This window comes from Diadema setosum, chromosome 17 (genome assembly GCF_964275005.1).
Source record: "Diadema setosum chromosome 17, eeDiaSeto1, whole genome shotgun sequence".
NCBI classification, from domain to species: Eukaryota; Metazoa; Echinodermata; class Echinoidea; order Diadematoida; family Diadematidae; genus Diadema; species Diadema setosum.
This window is the reverse complement of record NC_092701.1, coordinates 26,774,767-26,792,733: the sequence shown is the minus strand read 5'-3', so window position 1 is coordinate 26,792,733 and position 17,967 is coordinate 26,774,767. Positions and strand designations below refer to the sequence as shown.

At 39.0% G+C, this 17,967-nt stretch overlaps 1 protein-coding gene across 2 annotated transcripts in view; it reads left to right on the top strand.

The window, feature by feature from the left end:
• The window catches only part of LOC140240702 (serine/threonine-protein kinase Nek7-like), a 29,738-nt gene extending 11,771 nt beyond the window's left edge, over positions 1 to 17,967 (top strand). The window contains exons 2-9 of one of the 2 annotated variants that reach the window (XM_072320461.1): positions 3,836 to 3,975; positions 5,390 to 5,532; positions 6,052 to 6,114; positions 7,492 to 7,602; positions 8,634 to 8,742; positions 9,634 to 9,836; positions 12,921 to 13,034; positions 17,785 to 17,967. In XM_072320461.1, the coding sequence (XP_072176562.1) occupies positions 3,951 to 3,975; positions 5,390 to 5,532; positions 6,052 to 6,114; positions 7,492 to 7,602; positions 8,634 to 8,742; positions 9,634 to 9,836; positions 12,921 to 13,034; positions 17,785 to 17,898 (882 nt within the window). In that variant the 5' untranslated portion in view covers positions 3,836 to 3,950 and the 3' untranslated portion in view covers positions 17,899 to 17,967. Of the gene's footprint in view, positions 1 to 3,835; positions 3,976 to 5,389; positions 5,533 to 6,051; positions 6,115 to 7,491; positions 7,603 to 8,633; positions 8,743 to 9,633; positions 9,837 to 12,920; positions 13,035 to 13,875; positions 13,987 to 17,784 lie in introns of both variants that reach the window. The other variant, XM_072320462.1, reaches the window with a different exon arrangement.

Genomic DNA, 17,967 nt, shown 5'->3' with positions numbered 1-17,967 from the left:
CTAGTGACCTCTAAGCCTAAATTTTGTCAATTGCCAAAAAGGTTTTGGTTATGGTAAAGATCCCCCCCCCCCCTTCTGCTTGGGCTCCTAGTCCTAGCACACAAGGCTGTGGATTTTATTATTTATGTTTGCTTGCGAATGCAATTATTGCAATATCTTCCTCATTTCACCTTTCAGCTCCTGAAGCATCAGTAGCTGACCTTGCCCTTTTGCTTGTATTCAGGTACCTGGATCATATCGTCACCCCTAAATCACCCCCTCTGAGCAATTTAGAATGCACAATCAATTTGTGCGATCTCATACAAAAATGTAGCGTCAACTGTTCATTTCAGCTCTTCTCAACCCCCCCCCCCCCCCCCCCGATTTCAGAGAGTAAAGCTAGCTTGACATCTGCATGAGACCTCTACGAGCTACATGTAGCAAGTCAGGGGCAAATCTTCTAGAACCCCAGCATGTATTTTTGTTACGGATTTTTTTTTCCCCTTTTATGTAATCTTGCATGCCATGGCAGATCTTGTTATTTACGCCTGATGACAGTTTTTCTTCCAAACAGTTGTGCAGTTTTTGAACCTCTCTGTGATAATAGTGAGGCAGAGGGACTAGGGATTATGAATTCACAACCTGCTCAGCTCTCTCTCTTCCGAGCAAGTTATGATGTTAATCACTTCTTCACGAGAGTAGTGATGGGAGTAGTAAAGGAAAAGAAGAGAGAGAGAGATTATGTGTTTGTGTGTGTGTCTGTGATACCCCTTTTATACTGTGTATGACTTTGAATTGCTGGCTTCTGAAATGAGATAACTTTACAGGGATCATATAGTTTTGGTTGAGACCTAACTTCAGGTTTCTAACATTTTTATGGCGACATAGTGGGAAACCTCTTATGAAATCTGAATAAACATGTAGTTCCAAGAGGAATTTGCTTATTTGATGAAAATTGTTTTTTAAATGGCTGAGATATCCAGAACAGAGCAATCCTAATAAAAGGTGGGACCCACCTTACATTACGATTACTTTGTTTATCTTTGTTTTTGGATATCTCTGCCATTTCAAAACTGATTTTCATCAAATGAATTTTGAATTCCTCTTAGAATAGTATGCTTTTTAACATTTCATACAGTTGTTTGTGAGTATCTCGCAAAAAGTTCAAAGCTGAATTCTCACCTCACCCAAAATTAAACCATCCCTTTAACTCAGAATAAGTAATTTTATACTGCCATTTTTTTACCACCTGAGTCGTGTGTGAGATCAGAGTAGTTGTCATGGTAACTTTATCACCCACCCCTCAGCTGTGCTTCCTGCAAAAGCGTGAAAATTGTTTATCAATATGTACGCTTTACAAGCTCAGTTCTGTGTGAAATTTGGTTCATGGGTCACTGAATTTTAGTCCAAGGTAAAATTGAGACACCATTTATACTGTTGTTAGCCTGAAGGGGACTTGAACGACCATAAAAGTGCATATTTTCGTCCGACTAATTTTTTGCGCTTGGCTGGGTAAGAGGAGTTTTGCATGTTTTTAATTCCGCAGAATCCAGACATCAACTACTGGAACATATGGCAAGCAAAAATATATAAAGAAATATTTTATTTTCGCGCTGGTTTCGGATTGCGCCAAATGCGCGAAAATTTCAACACGCAAAAATTTCCACTTTTACAGTACTTGCGAAAGCATGCTAACTTTAGCTCGGGCTAAATTGTTTTCAATCCCTGGCCTGAAGCGACATAACTCCATATATAAGTGGAGTATCCCTGTCCATTCATCCACCAAAGAGCAATAAAAGTGTTTGCAGGGGGATGCAGAACAACTGAAGTAACGCTCGCCTTGGCCGGTATGATTTCCATTAGTAACATGTTACTATGTGCATGCACATTGATGGTGAAGTAACTTATGCAAATAGAACGAGAGGATTTTCAGATCACCTTATCATGAAATACAATGTTGTACCTTGGATAGATAGGGTGGTACTGCACAGTTTGCAGGGAATATTATGCAAGATTTTTAAGTGTGACGCGCATCATGAAATACCACAGATTATACAGTGGTGTATATCTTTTGTGACTTGACACTCTCCATGTCATGTGTGTCACACACACACACACACACACACATGGAGACAATATTTGTGATTCTAGCTATGTAGCTCCATGGTTTTAGTATCCTGCAGAGATTTGCCAGAGAGCACATAACCCATCTCGCAAGACAGAAATTAGCCCCTTGTGGTTTCAGTTTACGTTGCGGGTGTGAAGTTTACTTCGCCGTCTGGAATTCAGTATAATCAGGGATGTGACCCACGTCTCACCTCCCTGGTGTGATGCAAACCGTGATCTACAAATGGATCATTATTGCTCGTGTCGCTCGCTCACCTTCAGGACTGGCCCTTGCTCAGCTCTTTGCTGGTGAGTGAGTGAAGTGCCTCCCGCCTGAGCTTGCCTGGATATTGAACGGGATTTGACCCTTTCAACCAGACCCACTGATAACCTCTGATCAGGGAGGTGGACCTCCCTGCTCTGATGTTGTGCTTGGCATTTTATAGGCTTGACACACACACACACACGCACAAAAAAAAAAACAACCTGCACACTCAAATTATCTTTTGCTCTCCATGTGTTCACACATTCATTGGATGGCACATGATTTGTGGTGATGTTGTAAACATAGCAAGTGGTTATAGTTTGCATCCTAACCCCTTACCAGGCCACTGACAACCTCTAATGTTATGCTTTGCATTAACAGGATTAACACAAAAAAACACACACTGAGGTTATCTTTTTTAGTGAGTCTAAATTTTTGTGAATCAGGACTTTCCAACGATTTTGCGAGTGGTTAAATTCGTGATCGTGAAGCACTGATAACTGAATGGAGAAATGTAAAAGTGTACGTCACGTTCATATCAGGTCAGATTCAACATTTTCATGTGTCTTTAATTTCGCGAATAGCACCAGACTCGCGAAATTTGAGAAAATAAAAACCTTGTGAAATATTTGGCTTATACAGTAGTTAAATACCCTGGACGTCAGTTTGTAAATTAAATGAACATGATCCTTTAGGCGAACCAAAGATGGCTTAGCAATAAGAAAGGAACATTAGGCTGAAAGGCCAAAGATGTTTTTGAAGTAGTTGTTGTTAAATGATACTAAGCACATATCATCCACAGGCAGAAAGTGGTATTTATGCTGGATATTGCATTGTATTGCAGCACAGTATGTCATATCACAAGCTTGTAATGTGCAAATAAACGTGTGGATGTTGTTTGATCTGTACCCTCTAATGCCAGTGCTATGCATGTACACGCTGCAACTTCCCACCATTTAGATGGTCTGTGCATAAAAAATTTCTACTGTCACGCACTCCTGAACACTTTGCAGTAATTGAGTTTTAGTGTTTCCAGACCCCAGTGTGCTTGGTTGCGTGTCATTGTCTGATCAGTGTTTAACCAGTTGGTGTGAGAGTGTGTGTATAGCCTTCATGAGGCCAAACTAGTCTGCATTCACAGTTAATTTCCTCCCCACTGCAGTTCCAGCAAGAGAGTCCCTAATAAAGAGATGGAAGGAGAAAGTTAATTTGGAGGGGCAGGGTGATTTAATTACCTAGTCAAATAGGTTCATGTTTTTTAGCCAGTACATTTTGCCATGAACATTGATCATTATCACAAAACAAATAAAAGAAATCTGGCATTAATAAGATAACCATATATAGTGATCAATTTTCAGTGCATAGTGTATGAAGAATACCGCAATAGTATTCACTCTTTGATTTGTCTCAAATTGCAAGTTGATGTGTCATATCTCTCTTTCATTTTTCCTTTCATTTTTCCTTTCCTTTTTTTCCTTCTTGCAGATTATTGCCTGAGGAAGTCTCGTTGAGTGAATGCCAGACTTCTGTTCATAGCACCCTCGGGAAGCGATAGATTCATGCGGTTCTCCTAGAGGCATTGTCACTCAGCAATAGAGTCATGATGGCCGACGATCTCCCAATTCGTAAGTCACAGCCAGAACCTGGTGTTCAGAGACTGACACTGATAGCCCATCGCTATCCATCTATTCATCTCTGTTTATATTCATTATGCAAATACAATGTGAATACATTTTGTGTGCATATATATTCACATACTGTTAGCAGTATTGCAAAAAGTATTATAGAAGACAATATTGCTTGCGATTACAATTCATTGTGTGAAAATCAACAGCAAGAGATTTACGGTTAACTGAGGAAGATGGAGCAAGAAAGAAATAAAAAGAAGTGAATTATACCAGATACTATGAAGTTACTCTGTTTTCAGTATGTTTTCACTTTTCTGATGTTGAAAAAAATTGGTACCATCAAAGTGAAGGGATTTGTGGAGTGTTTTATCCTTTGCAGTCTCCATATGGGAAGCTATGCACATTTGTACCAAATATGTGACTGGACTATGTATACTTCCATGATACATGTTGTGTATCATGGAACATGCAAAGTAATGCAGGTTGAATCATTGTGCAGAATCAAATTAGTCTGTTCATTGATGTTACTGTGTGGCTGCAATGAACATTGTCTCTCTGAGAGAGAGAGAGAAGGGAGTGGGGAATGAATCGCTGAAAAATGTTTAGCACAGCTGGACTGTTCACAGTGTACAATTTGATCATTCTCTTGACAAACTTATTCTCTTGTGTGTCCTTGCCTCACATGTACTTGAATTCATGATGCACTTGTTGCATGCATACGTACATGTGTTATTGATCTTGTTGCAGTGCTGAAGGTGATATTGATTTCATTGTCTTGTAATGTGTGGGAGAAATTAAAACGTGGGTTACTATCATGTAATTAGCTCATTTGTGAAAGAGAGAGAATGTATGTCTACACTGTATGCACAAGGCTGTGTAAAAAACATTAGATGAGATTAAATTGCATTGCATGTACAATGCAGGTCCTTCACCTTAATATACGTGTATCAGTGTGAGAGCTGTTTTATAATGAAATAAGTACCTCTTGAATGAAATAATTACCACTGAAAATTATGTATGTAGTAGCCACTGAAGATTATGTACGTAGTATCTAAACCTACAGGTGTATGGTTCACTTGAAGGTACAGCAATATTGCTCTCATTTCGACAACATTCTAAATGATATGAAATATCTCACTGCATGTTTATTTTTGTCTATTATACAATGTAAGTTATATTTGTTTGAAAGCCTAAGACTTTACCAAGAGAATGGTGTATCACAGAGATAATTCTGACATATGTTTGTTGACCTTTGACCTTTTTTACATAACTATGTGAAATCCTTTGAAGCTTGTCACTGTCATACTTTGTATTGATTATTACAAATGAATATGATTTAATATACTCAAGATTACTTTATTTGGCTGCAAAATTGTGCCTATGCATTCCCTACCGTGTTTGTTCATCTCAGAGCACGCCGGCGAGATCTCGGATTACTACTCATGCCTTGGAAACTTCGACATCGAGAAGAAGATCGGCAAGGGGCAGTTCAGCGAGGTGTACAAGGCGCGGTGCCTTCTCAACAACAGGGTTATAGCACTCAAAAAAGTGCAGGTGCGTGTGAACGATACATTGATTGAGCATGGTGAATTTTATACGATTTGTATATTAAAGGCGTGAATGGGTCCCTTGAGCAGACATGTCCTCAGTTCTGCCTGGAATCGTGACTCACAGGGTAAATGAATTCAGGGTTTTTCATTCATTGTGTCAGTGTTCCATCTCATCAGATTTGATCTATTTCATTTTCCCCTTCAATAACTGGACTACTTTGTGTCATTACAGAAAATCTGGGAGCCCCACTCCCCCCTCCCCCTCCCCTCCCCTTCCCCCTCCCCCTCCCCCCCCCCCCCCCGAATTTGCTCACACTTTGACAGTGAAGACAAACACAAGTTCTTTGTTTGTACTTTTGAATATTCATTGTTTATGATTGTTGTATTTTTTTGGCAGGGGGTGGGGGGTTCTTGTTGGACTGCCAGAGATCTCTGTATGATGTCCGGCACTCTTATAATGAGCTGGATTGTATTTGTCATCATTTAGTCTCTGTTTTCATTGTTTCGTTTCTTCTGTTGGTAGATCTTCGAAATGATGGACGCCAAGGCACGTTCAGACTGTATAAAGGAAATAGATTTATTGAAGGTAAATATGTGGTATGAACTGCAACCAAGTTTAACTCCCCTTCTAGCCTTTCGATATGGCCTTCGTGCCTTGAAAGTAGACTAAGGGCGTCACTCCCAATGGCAATTGCATGAGGGATCTGTGTTGCGAGCTGCATGTGTGTGTATCATACCATATGCAGGTACCAGTAGTTCATTGGTGAATATTGTCATGTGGCATTATTCTTGGGGGTTTTACATAAGAAAATCTGCATGTCATTATCAACCATGGTGGTAGAGGAAAAAAAAAAAGGAAACAAAATTAATCAACTACAACAATCAGTCAAGCTAGTAAAGGCAGTCTTTGGGTGCGTTCGAGCGTTCTAGAGCGAACCAAAGCGTACCGTACTGAACTGTGCCAGATTTGGAGCATTCAAGCACTCTGTTGAGAAAGCGTATCTCACGAGTTATTTTTAGAAAAGGTCACGCATGTTTGTGGCAAGAATGTCAGCCACCTGGCGCTTGAACTACTTACACCTGTCCGGAACAAAGAGAATGATGTCTTTGCATTGTGACGTATGCGCATGATACGCGCATGCTTTTCAACGAACTTTTGGTACGCTTTTGGAGCACATCGGGAAGTGGTCCACTTTTGGTTCGGTACAGTACACTTTAGGAGCGTTCGAACGCTCCTCTGGCGCGAGTACGGTACGGTACAATTCGCTTTAGGAGAGCGCTCGAACGCACCCTTTGGCCCCTCCAGACATGATCTTTGGTGTATCACAATTAGTCTCGATTCAGGCACACATGGGATATCAAAGCTCAGACCGCATTGGCTAAAGGTTCCTGTCGTAGCGTCACATGGCAGAGCAGTAAATTCTTTGCCTACCACAGAAAGTGAAAGTGTCCATCAAGTGTCATGAAAGGTTGAGATTCCTTTATGCCATTTGTGTATACAAGTAGTAATGAATGATGTCATGTCCTAAATGCATAGTAATTTATGTGATTGGTCGATGTATGATTAATGAAAGAATGTATCCCTTTAAACTCTCGATAGGATCTTGTGAACATCATTTTCATTACAAATTGAAATTTTTGCTTTCATTTGTCATATAATCTGTGTACTTAAAGGACATTGGTGAGAAATTCTACACTTCCTCCAAAGCATTCTCTTAGAGCATGTGTATGTTTGTGTGCATGCATGTGTGTGTGTGTGTTTGTGTTTGATGTTTGTTTGTTCAACTATTTTGTAGGTTCCTGTCTTTTTATGGAAGGATTCATACCACAAGATCTTGTCACGCTGAGGGAAAAAACTCATTTGGGGATTGAATTTTACAGCAGAGGCAGTCTTGCTGCGAACGTTGTTGCGAATGTGTTGAAATACATATCAGATGATGATTTTGTCCTTGTTTTGTGACAGTCCTTGGACCACGACCATGTCATCAAGTACCTAGCCTCATTCATTGAGAACAATGAGCTGAACATCGTACTAGAATTAGCCGATGCTGGTGACTTGTCGAGAATGATCAAGGTAATGAAGTATTCTCATTTTTGCACAGTGTAAACTGTGATATTATGTATTTCAGCGTTGTTTGTTGGACCGCACGATTAAAAAAAAAGACATTGCATAATTCATGTTGTAATTCATCCACCTCTTAGATTAAACTTTTGCGGTCAGTGGCATTCGCAGAATAGATAAATGAGTTTGAGACTACATCGATTGATTATTCCATGTTGATGTTCAGTTTGGGGTTGAGGGTGAGGTAGGATGTGTTGGATTAGGGAAGCACCCAAGGCATTCCTCTACGAAACGTCAATTTGACGTCATCCCACCAAATCCTTGGGCTCCCCCGTATCGTGGGTATTTCTGGTGGCTTCCTGGCAAGGGGATAGAGCTTTCTCAATACAGGGGAAGCGCATGAGTTCAGCGCTGGTTCATCGAAATGCCTTCGTTCAACCCTCTCAGTCACATGTGGAAGCAACAACATTAAAAAGAATCATGAGAACCTACAGACAATGGCCGCAAAGGATTGGATCTTCTTGAAAGGTCAACGAGAGTGCTAAATTGGCAACTCGACGACACACTGGATAGAAGATTCGAGATAAATGTGCGATAAAGGGATGTACGGATTAGGTTTCTCACTTCACAAGGATTAATCTCTTGCAGTTGTTTTTTTTTTTTTCTTTTCTTGCTCTCTTGTTGCTTTCTCTCTCTCTTTCTCTTTTTTCCATGGAGTATATGCTAGAGAGTGAAAGCTACATAGTCACATGTCTTGTGATTTCAGTGATATTGCTTTCAGGACGTAGTCCTGTTATGACTGATTATCAGCACAGATAAGAAGCATGACGTCACATGGCTGGATTTCTCTTAAATATGTATGACCTATGATATCACTTTAATGTCATCACGATTCTAGTTTGTATTTATCCGTTCGTAAGTGAATTAAGCTAGCATCCATGTCCACATCCGTGTGACAAACTTTTGTTGTTGCTTTTGTTTAATGTGCTCTCTCTCTATTTCTATTTCTACTTCAATCCTCTATCCTCTAATCTCTATTCTAGCATTTCAAGAAGCAGAAGAGACTGATCCCCGAGAAAACCATATGGAAGTACTTTGTGCAGCTCTGCAGCGCCTTGGAGCACATGCACCATAAGAGGGTGATGCATAGAGGTGAGACCAGGGAGTCGGCATGGAGCAATGTGGCCCCAAATGTATGAATTGATTTCAATTAATGAGCGACTGTATACACCATATATTTAGCGAGTCTAAGTTTTCGTGTATCGGGACTTTCCGACAATTTCGCGAGCAGTTTAATTCACAATTGTTGAGTGCAGTACTGTACTAAACGGAGAATTGGTTGCGTGCACATCACATTCATTTGCGTGTTTTTATACTCGCAAATTGCACGCGGTTCACGAAATTTGTGAAAAAAGAAACCTTGTGAAATCTTCTGCATATACAGTATATCGTAAAGAATTATCCATGCAGCCACCAAGGCTGAATTGCACATGTTGTTTTGTTTTTTAATTCATTTGTTGAAAACAAAATTGTCTGTATGCCTTGCAAACATCGAAGCAAAACTCACATGATAACACAAGATACTCATGAGAAAGAAGGAATATGCGAATACTTTTGAAAACTCACAAAATGTGATATACTTTTTAATTCAAACTAGCAAATACAACAATAGGAATGTCCTCCTGTGTAGCAACATTTGTGCAGCATTGTGTTCCTTGAAACAAAGTTGAATGAAAGTGAAAGTAATTTTGCTCAACAAACGTCATCCCAATGACTCCTTCTATAGATTGTCTCATATTGTTGGTACAGTGGACTCCCATTAAAAACGAAGTCCTCGGGATCGGCAGTTTTCTTTCGTTATATTGAAATTTCGTTATGACTGAACAAATAAACTTTGACTGAACAAATAAATTCTAACTAAACAGAGAGCTGATAATGTTGCGGCCTAAATTTTTATTTCGCTGTAACCAGAATTTCATTATAACTGTGTTTGTTGTAATGAGAGTGCACTGCATTTGCTTCTTTTTTTTTTTTCAAAACCAGACATAAAGCCTGCTAATGTATTCATCACCGCTGATGGAAGGGTCAAGCTCGGTGACCTTGGCCTCAGCCGCTTCTTCAGTTCAAAGACCACTGCTGCACACTCCCTCGTCGGAACCCCGTACTACATGTCGCCGGAGCGCATCCACGAAACCGGCTACAACTTCAAGTCAGACATCTGGTCACTGGGCTGTCTACTGTACGAGGTGAGGCTGCATTGCTTGTAAACACAAAATGTGACAAAATATGAAACAAATCTGAGGGTTTGATAAGAGAGAGTGTGAATGGAAGATATCGTCGGCTTAGAACCAGAAGGGCGTTATTGGGTTTGAAGATTTGAGCGTAGATAAAAATGAAATAATCAAAGAATATCAGTAGGAAGTATGTGCATTAGTTTAGATGTTCAGGTTTGCATATTGTGTGGTGGTATGGTCGTCTATGTCACACTTTGTGAGAATCCTAGTAGGTGTCATTGGATTTATGATTGTGATTATTTTTGGAATGAGGTGGACAGAATTTTTGATGGAAATGCTCAAATGGCTCTACATTTCATGTCAAGCCAAGGGGACAAGTTGACTCTCCACAAAGGTAAATTCATAGGGCACCTTTGCTCAGTTCTTTTCATGACTAAAGTCAAGAAACAAGAAAACAAAGTAACTAACGGACCACAAAGTCCTCATCAATTTTCTCTCACGTGATGTACTGAAAAAAAAAAAGCGATGTGCAGAAGGAAGAAGTCTTGAGGATATGGTGGCTTTGAACATATCGATGATGAGAGCTATGCGTGGCATTTCTTGTGGTACAAAAATACTGAAAATTAAAAGTCACTGATACATGTGATAGGTAATCTATGGATGCCATATATGGAATCTTCCCACTGAGCGTGTGACGTTGTGTCATGAGACACTTGACATATCAAAGTTTTGGTCTCTTTTTTTTGTGTGTGTGTGTATGTGTGTGTGTTCTGTGTCCAAGTGTGACATTTGTTAACACGTAAATGCAAGTTTCCCTAGTTTCCCAGAGATAAGAGATTTCCTAAAGAAATAAGCCAAGCTGTGTTAAGGGTGGAAAGCCACTTTGCAAAATCTGTTCATGCCTGAGGTGAAATAGCAGAGCAAAGAGGGGCGTAAAGATATCCACACAAGTTGAGAGAATGAATTTGATGAATGCATCATGGTACACAGACTGAAATAGCTGTCACAAAGAGGGTATATTTTGAAATACAGTGGTATGAACTTTGTTGGGTTTTTTTATCACAAATTAAAATGAGCCAAGTGCTCATCTATTATGAATTTTATCAGGACACCCGAGCCATAAATAGATCAAGTGGGCTTGCTTTGGTGTTGTGCGTGGAAGGAACCGGCAGTGAATGAATAGTTAATGAATTGTATTGTACGGAAGCGGTGCACCATCATTGACGCCATGGTGGAATGGCGGATGTAAGGCAGGTGGTATTCCATGCACAAGCTTTCTTTGACCTTCTGCCAAATTAAAAATTTGTGATGAGAGGTTTTGTTTTGTTTTGTTTTGTTTCTGCAAAGATTGATTGGAATCGTTTGTAATTGTAGCATGTAATACTGTATTGCCCAAGAGACACCAGTGCAAATTTTGGCTGGATGCTGAAATTGAAATCGGTGGTTTTATCTCTATCATAGATTGAATGTCACACTTGCTATCCATCAAATTTGTATACCCGGTATGTCACTTTTAGAATATTCGATAATGAACCATTTTTCACCTGCTTTTTGCAATTGCATATTTATGTCTATCCCAGCCATATGTTATGATTACAAGATGCTTGCTGTAATTTTTCCAAAGCTTATATCAAAATTTGTGTCTTCTTTTATTTTAATTCTGCTTAGTTTGTTCAAGTTGTTTTTTAGAATTTTCTTGTTGTGGTGATGTGCACATAATATCACATTTTGATCATATTTTTGAGATACATTCTTCTTTTGATTGTGACGAATGATGGTCTTTCAGATGACAGTGATTGTGTGTTGCATGCAACAAATATGATATGGATGTCAAATTTGTTTGTCAGCACTTCATAGCATTTTAATGTAAGTGCATGACTTTGAAAAAAGCAATCAGACAGTAAATTTGGGGATTTTTTTTTTTTTCTAAAACCAAGATTTACTCCAAGGTACAAAAGTGTCATTTTCTGTATGGAATGTTTTGTGTTGTGTGTCCCTATGGCCACTGTATGGAGAAAATGGAAGTGAATAGAAAGAGTAAGGCTCACTGTTTAGACTGTGATTCAATCTGCTATCATGCTGTTAACACAAACATAAGTCTCGTCACCCCCTTCCCTGTGTTTTGTGCAATCTTTGTCTGAGAATTCCCAATCGACGGAGGAATTTGCGGTTCTACACCAGAACTCTAGACATTATGATAAAAATTCCCAGACTGTATGGACCGTTGTGTTGCATCCCTCTGCTGCATCCCATAGCTTTTGAGCACAGACACACAAACATACACACACAAACCAATAGTCCAATGTTCAACTGTGCAATCTTGATGCCCTTGTAACAGTGTAGTGTTGAATTTTTAATTCCACATAAAAAAAGCCCATGTAGTCAACTGTGCATCATCTATGATGACAATGAGTATCTGTACATTGTATGAGTGAGTGTTTGTGTTTTGTGTGTGTGTGTGTGTGTGTGTGTATGATCTCTATTTTTCAGTCCTTGTATTTCCTGTAACTTTTAAAAGGTGGTATTACCCTTAACTATTTCACGTTCAATTTTGGGAATTTTTTTTTCGTAAATATTCTTAGTTGGTGTATGAAATATAACTTTTTGTTTTTTCTCTCTCCCTCTTGCATTAGGATATTTGAACATGAAGTTGACTATTACAAGAATACAAATATTTTGTGTACTGGTATCTTTGTAAATATTGAGTGCTGTTGTCCAGTCTTTATTTGCTAAGCAATGATTTCTGATAGCAGAAGCCCTCTTTGTCCTGCAGTTACATATATGTATTTTTAAGCCATGATTTCTAGTGAAATTATGTTTTTCTTTGTGCATAGATCAAACCTTTGATATATCTTGTGCAGCAAGCCATTGAGTAGGAGCTTACTGTTTGTGTTTTTTCCAATATTTTGTCGCTCCAATTATTTTTAGACATCTTATTTGTCTTGTCATGCCCCTCAAATAGATTTCCTAATCTACCACATGTTAGGTTGCACATCCTCATGGCTATGTGTTTCCTTGCTTTATACTTCTGTCTGACCCCATCCCGCTTGATCTCTGCCTGGCCAATCGTTGGCCCTGTCCGTACCTCCCCACTAGATGGCGGCCCTCCAGTCCCCTTTCTACGGCGACAAGATGAACCTCTATGCACTTTGCAAGAAGATTGACAAGTGCGATTACCCGCCCCTTCCCGCCGACCACTATTCCGAGGAGGTAGGGGTGGTTGCTGTGAGCTTTGTTGCTGGCGCAGTCGTAGCCTAGCCAGTCCCTTTGTGGTCGTGATGTGTGAAAATGTTTCATATGGGAAGAATAAGTCCAAGAGCAAGATGGGGATGCCCCAGGCACATTGCTGTTTAAGAACAAGTCCTCCTACTTTCCAGGAGTCACAGTGATTTTCATACGAATTTTAAAATGCATCAATATCTTTTTATGTGCAACTATATACAACAAAACCAGAATGGCGTCTTTGGAAAAGCCAGACAAATTTATAGTTCGTGAACAGAGTCCCTGTCTGAGATTCCACATCTTGCTCTTGTGTGTGAACAAATATCTATGTATTTATGATGTGCTTATTCTAATAATTCATCACTAATTGAGTGTGTTTTATCTGTGTTTCTTTCCCTTTCTCTCCTTTTCTTTCCTCCCCACACTCTATCTCCACTGTGTTGTGCTGTGTGTGGCTTCCCTCATCCACCAAACTCACACACAAAAAACACCAAAAATATTCCCCAATTTATGCGTGTGCTAAACAAAAATTAAAAAATATGATGTAATCTGCAAAAATGAATGAAATCCAATATCAAAACGAATAAATGCCAAACATACGTCATCATTTTCCCCATTTTTTTTTTTTAACTAACATTCATTGCGTTGGATAATTAAAAAAAAAAAAAATCATTAAACAAAATTAACCTCCCAAATTCAACCACATTATAAATTTCGTCTGGTTTATGTACAAATGGCACGCACACTATATGTACTCTACACATCATCTTTGGTGTCCATATGTTTGTGTGTGTTTGTTTTGGGACACCGGGGGTCGCTGGTGACGTAGATGGCAGCTCTCCATTCCCCCTTTTACGCAGAGGGCTTGGATTTGTACTCCCTCTGCCAGAAGATAGATAAGTGTGAATACCCGTCGTTACCCGCACACTACTCAGACGAGGTAGGTATTCAAACCGGGCGATGCTCATTGTTCAGAACATTGTTATGCCGAAGCACACCAATTCTGTATACCTAGAAGTTTGTTAAACTGGAAATGAAATAAGGCTTGTTAAACCAAACATTTGTGGTATTAGTCCGAAGGTTCGTTAGTATGAACATGAAATAAATGTTCGTTATTCTGAAGGTTTGTTGATCTGAAAATGAAATAAGGTTCATTATTTCGAAGGTTTGTTAATCCGAAAATGTGAAAAAAAAAATGCCGTACTAGTGAATGTTCAGAAAAATTAACCTGTTTTTATTTTCAGATTATTGAGCCTTTGGAGGAAAGAAGCAAACCTCCAAACCATTTAGGCGAGAAAGCCTATTAGCATTTCCCTTGGTAGTGATGAATACTTCAAGGGGATAAAACACAGTCTTATCATGGCAGCTCGTATATATGTGGGCACGTACAGTACTCGATTGAGAGATTTCATAAAATGCTTTCCACAGACATTTATTGTGTTCCATTTAAAAAAGAAAGAAAGATGGAGGCAAACATCTAGCAGATTCACCATTTTTTGGCAGGAGAAAAGCCATAAACTTATGTTTGTTGTGAACTCACTTTATTCATCACACACACTCAGCTGTGAGCCTGAAAACCAAGATATTTCCACTCTTAACCTCAAATCTGTTTTTTGTCTTTCCAACTCTTCTACACTCGTATCTATGGCATGCAGGTTGTCTAACAATAATAATGATCAGAGTAAACCCTGAAAAAAAGAATAGAAACTAAACACATGGAGCTCATTAGAATAGGTTTTGGGAGGTGGCAATTGAAGTTCCGTATACTGTAAAAGTGGATATTTTCGCGTGACTAATTTTTCGCGGTAGGGCGGGTCAGAAGAGTTTCGCGTGTTTTTAATTCCGCGGAATCAAGACATCACGCACAGGAACGTATGGCAAGCAAAAATATTCGCGTGTTTTTATTTTCGCGCTAGTTTCTTGTTGCGCGAAATGCGCGAAAATTTCAACACCGCGAAAATTTCCACTTTTACAGTAGCATTCTGCTTTTATGAATTTCATGCAGAGCATGAGTTCCTTCAAATTAATGTGATTCAGGGAGGGCCGATGTTCCATTCATGAGCCATCGGTTTTTACTCAAGGATGAATTTGATCAAATCAAACAAAGAGCAGCTTCCTGTATATTAAAGCCACTTCACAAAGTTTTATACATCATATCCCATCTTGAAGCTTTGTAGGATGACCAAATGTCAACACAAAGTTTGCTCCAGTTCTATCTACCAGCAACCTTTTGCCAACTATTACTGTGATGAAATACCATTGTTGGAAAATACTTAAAATTAATAAATTGCCAGTAGGTATTTGTACCAAAACATCTTAACTGTGACTACATGTATACATGATTTTTGATAGTGTATTCCCTGCTTCTCTTGCATTCTAGTAAAAAAAAAGAAAAAAAAAGTGCTGGAAGTAAAACTAGTCTCTTTTCCTGTTTGACCAAATCAACAACATGATTACGTCAAATTCGTGGATTGCCGTCAAGTCCGCTTCCTTCCATCATTGACAATGTATATACCACATCCTTTTTAACATTTGTTTTGTATTCTGGGAGATAGTCAACAAAAAGATGACAACAAACAATGTTAAACCTTGAGGAGACCAGGCAATGCTAGTACCAAGGGAAATTTGGTCACTTTTATGCTGCTAAACAACGATAAAGGATGGACTCGATGTGATAAATGCAAATTGCAGAGCATCAGTTCTTGTATTTTATTGATTTTGCAAAAAGCTGTGATAGGTGAACTTCAGTGTAAAAAAAAAAAAAGTCCATGTACAAGTTTCTGAATTTATTTTTGCATGAAAAAACAAAACAAAACAGGGAATGAGTTCTCAATGATTATTTTAGTATTATTATTGGAAACCCATGACTATGGAAAAGTATTCTTTAGAAAGAAGACACAAAATGGATTGCATACTACTCTAAGAAAAAAAAAATGTAATAATAAAAAGTTACAGGGATGTAGGAATATGGGACTGATTAAATTTTTCTTGAACAAAGAATCACATCAGAGATTGGATATTGTGAACTTAAAACATGAAGAGATTTTCTCATCCTAGATTAACTTCCCTGAATAAACTGTGGTATCTTGTTTTATGAGATCCTAAAAACAAAAGACAGTTTGGAAACTGTTTTGTCTGTTCATTATTGTTTTTCCTTCCTTTTCATTGTGCTTACTGTAAAAGTGGAAATTTTCGCGGCGTTGAAATTTACGCGCATTTCACACAACCAGAAATAAGCATGAAATTAACAGCCCGCGAATATTTTTGCTTGCCATATGTTCCAGCAGTTGATGTCCTGATTCTGCGGAATTAAAAACAAACAAAACTCTTCTTACCCGGCCGAGCGCGAAAAATTAGTCATGCGAAAGTATCCACTTTTTCGGTACTTTGCCAATATAAAACATAGGCCTAATATCTTGTTCCATTCATACTGTCTCTAAAGTGTGTTGGTATAACTGGTGGTCTAACATTTAAAAAGTATTTTCCTTTCTTTCATGTATATGTAACTGGTGTATTGACACTTTTTGTGTGTTGTTTTGATTGACTAGAGTCCCATTGCATGGTAGCTGTAATTCTTTAGTTGATTAATATATGAAAACATTCCATGGTAATGTGTTCATCCACCCTAGATCTTACTCATCTTGTACTAATCTACATGAACGTACAGTTATGCATGTTGTTTTAATGTGTGGAATCAATTGCAACTTATCGCTCGCTCCCATTCTAAAACTGTTGTTCCTAAGGGGAAACTGAATGCGACATACGTCAAAATTCATTATGCTTCTTTTCATTGTGGTCTCTTATTTGCCACAAGAAGGAAGTGGAGCGTGAGTGTTGGTGCAGTGAAAAAACCAAATGATTCCACCCACATGTGATTGGATAAATTAACCCCCCCCCCCATATTGTCCTACCAGCTTGCATGTGGTCACAACCTACAAAACCAAAATCCACAAAATAAACGGAATGGTTCCCAAATAGCAACAATTTCAGCACCATCTCCCCCCCCCCCCCCCCCCCAATCCTCTGAAAAAAAAAATGAAACAGAAAAAAGGTGGTGGATTGTATGAATGTATCAAACAAATACCTCATGGTCAGCCTGTAATCGACCAAAGAATTCTTTACCAATGTCAGGAGTTTTCAGGATGGGAAAATAGTGGGAACCCCCCCCCCCCCCCAAACAAACAAACAAACAAACATGTTTTAGGCTTTGCTTCTGTTTTTCAATTTTTTTAATTATTTTTTTTGGGGTAGTATGATGGCAATAAGCAATGGATATTTTACTCAGTCTTACATGCTGAGAAATGGCCTCAAAAACTGATAAATCGTTACACCAATTTGGCACGGTGGAATGTTCTCTCGTTAAAACGGCAATGTGATGGACCAAGTTACCTCGATCCACCTTGTTGTTTTGATGATGACATTTTTGCTAATTGGCAATAATAGCGTCATCATATGCCCTTACTTTGCATGACAGGACTTGTTCTTTGTTGTTGTTATTGTTGTTGTTTTAGCTCCTGCATTAAGGATGCATAAAGAAAGAAAGCAAGTGAAGCCTGTTGCTAATTGGGAAAAATCAACCATGTGTGTCCATTGGATCCTGTTTACCCGATTTGGGATGATGAATGATAATGCATACATCATTATACAGTATTACTGTTTTAATAGTGACTTTTGTATGTATGAATGTTTGATACTTACACACCCTTCCCATATTCCCTTCTCTCCTATTATCTTCCAGCTGCGGAACCTGGTGGCAATGTGCATTCACCCGGACCCGAGCCTGCGGCCAGACGTGTCCTATGTGCTGGAGGTGGCAAGAACGATGCACATGCAGAAGGTCCAATCCGGCTAGTTGCAATATCATCATTCAAACCCTCATACAACCCCCATCCCTTTCCTTCTTCCTCCACTGCCCCCCCCC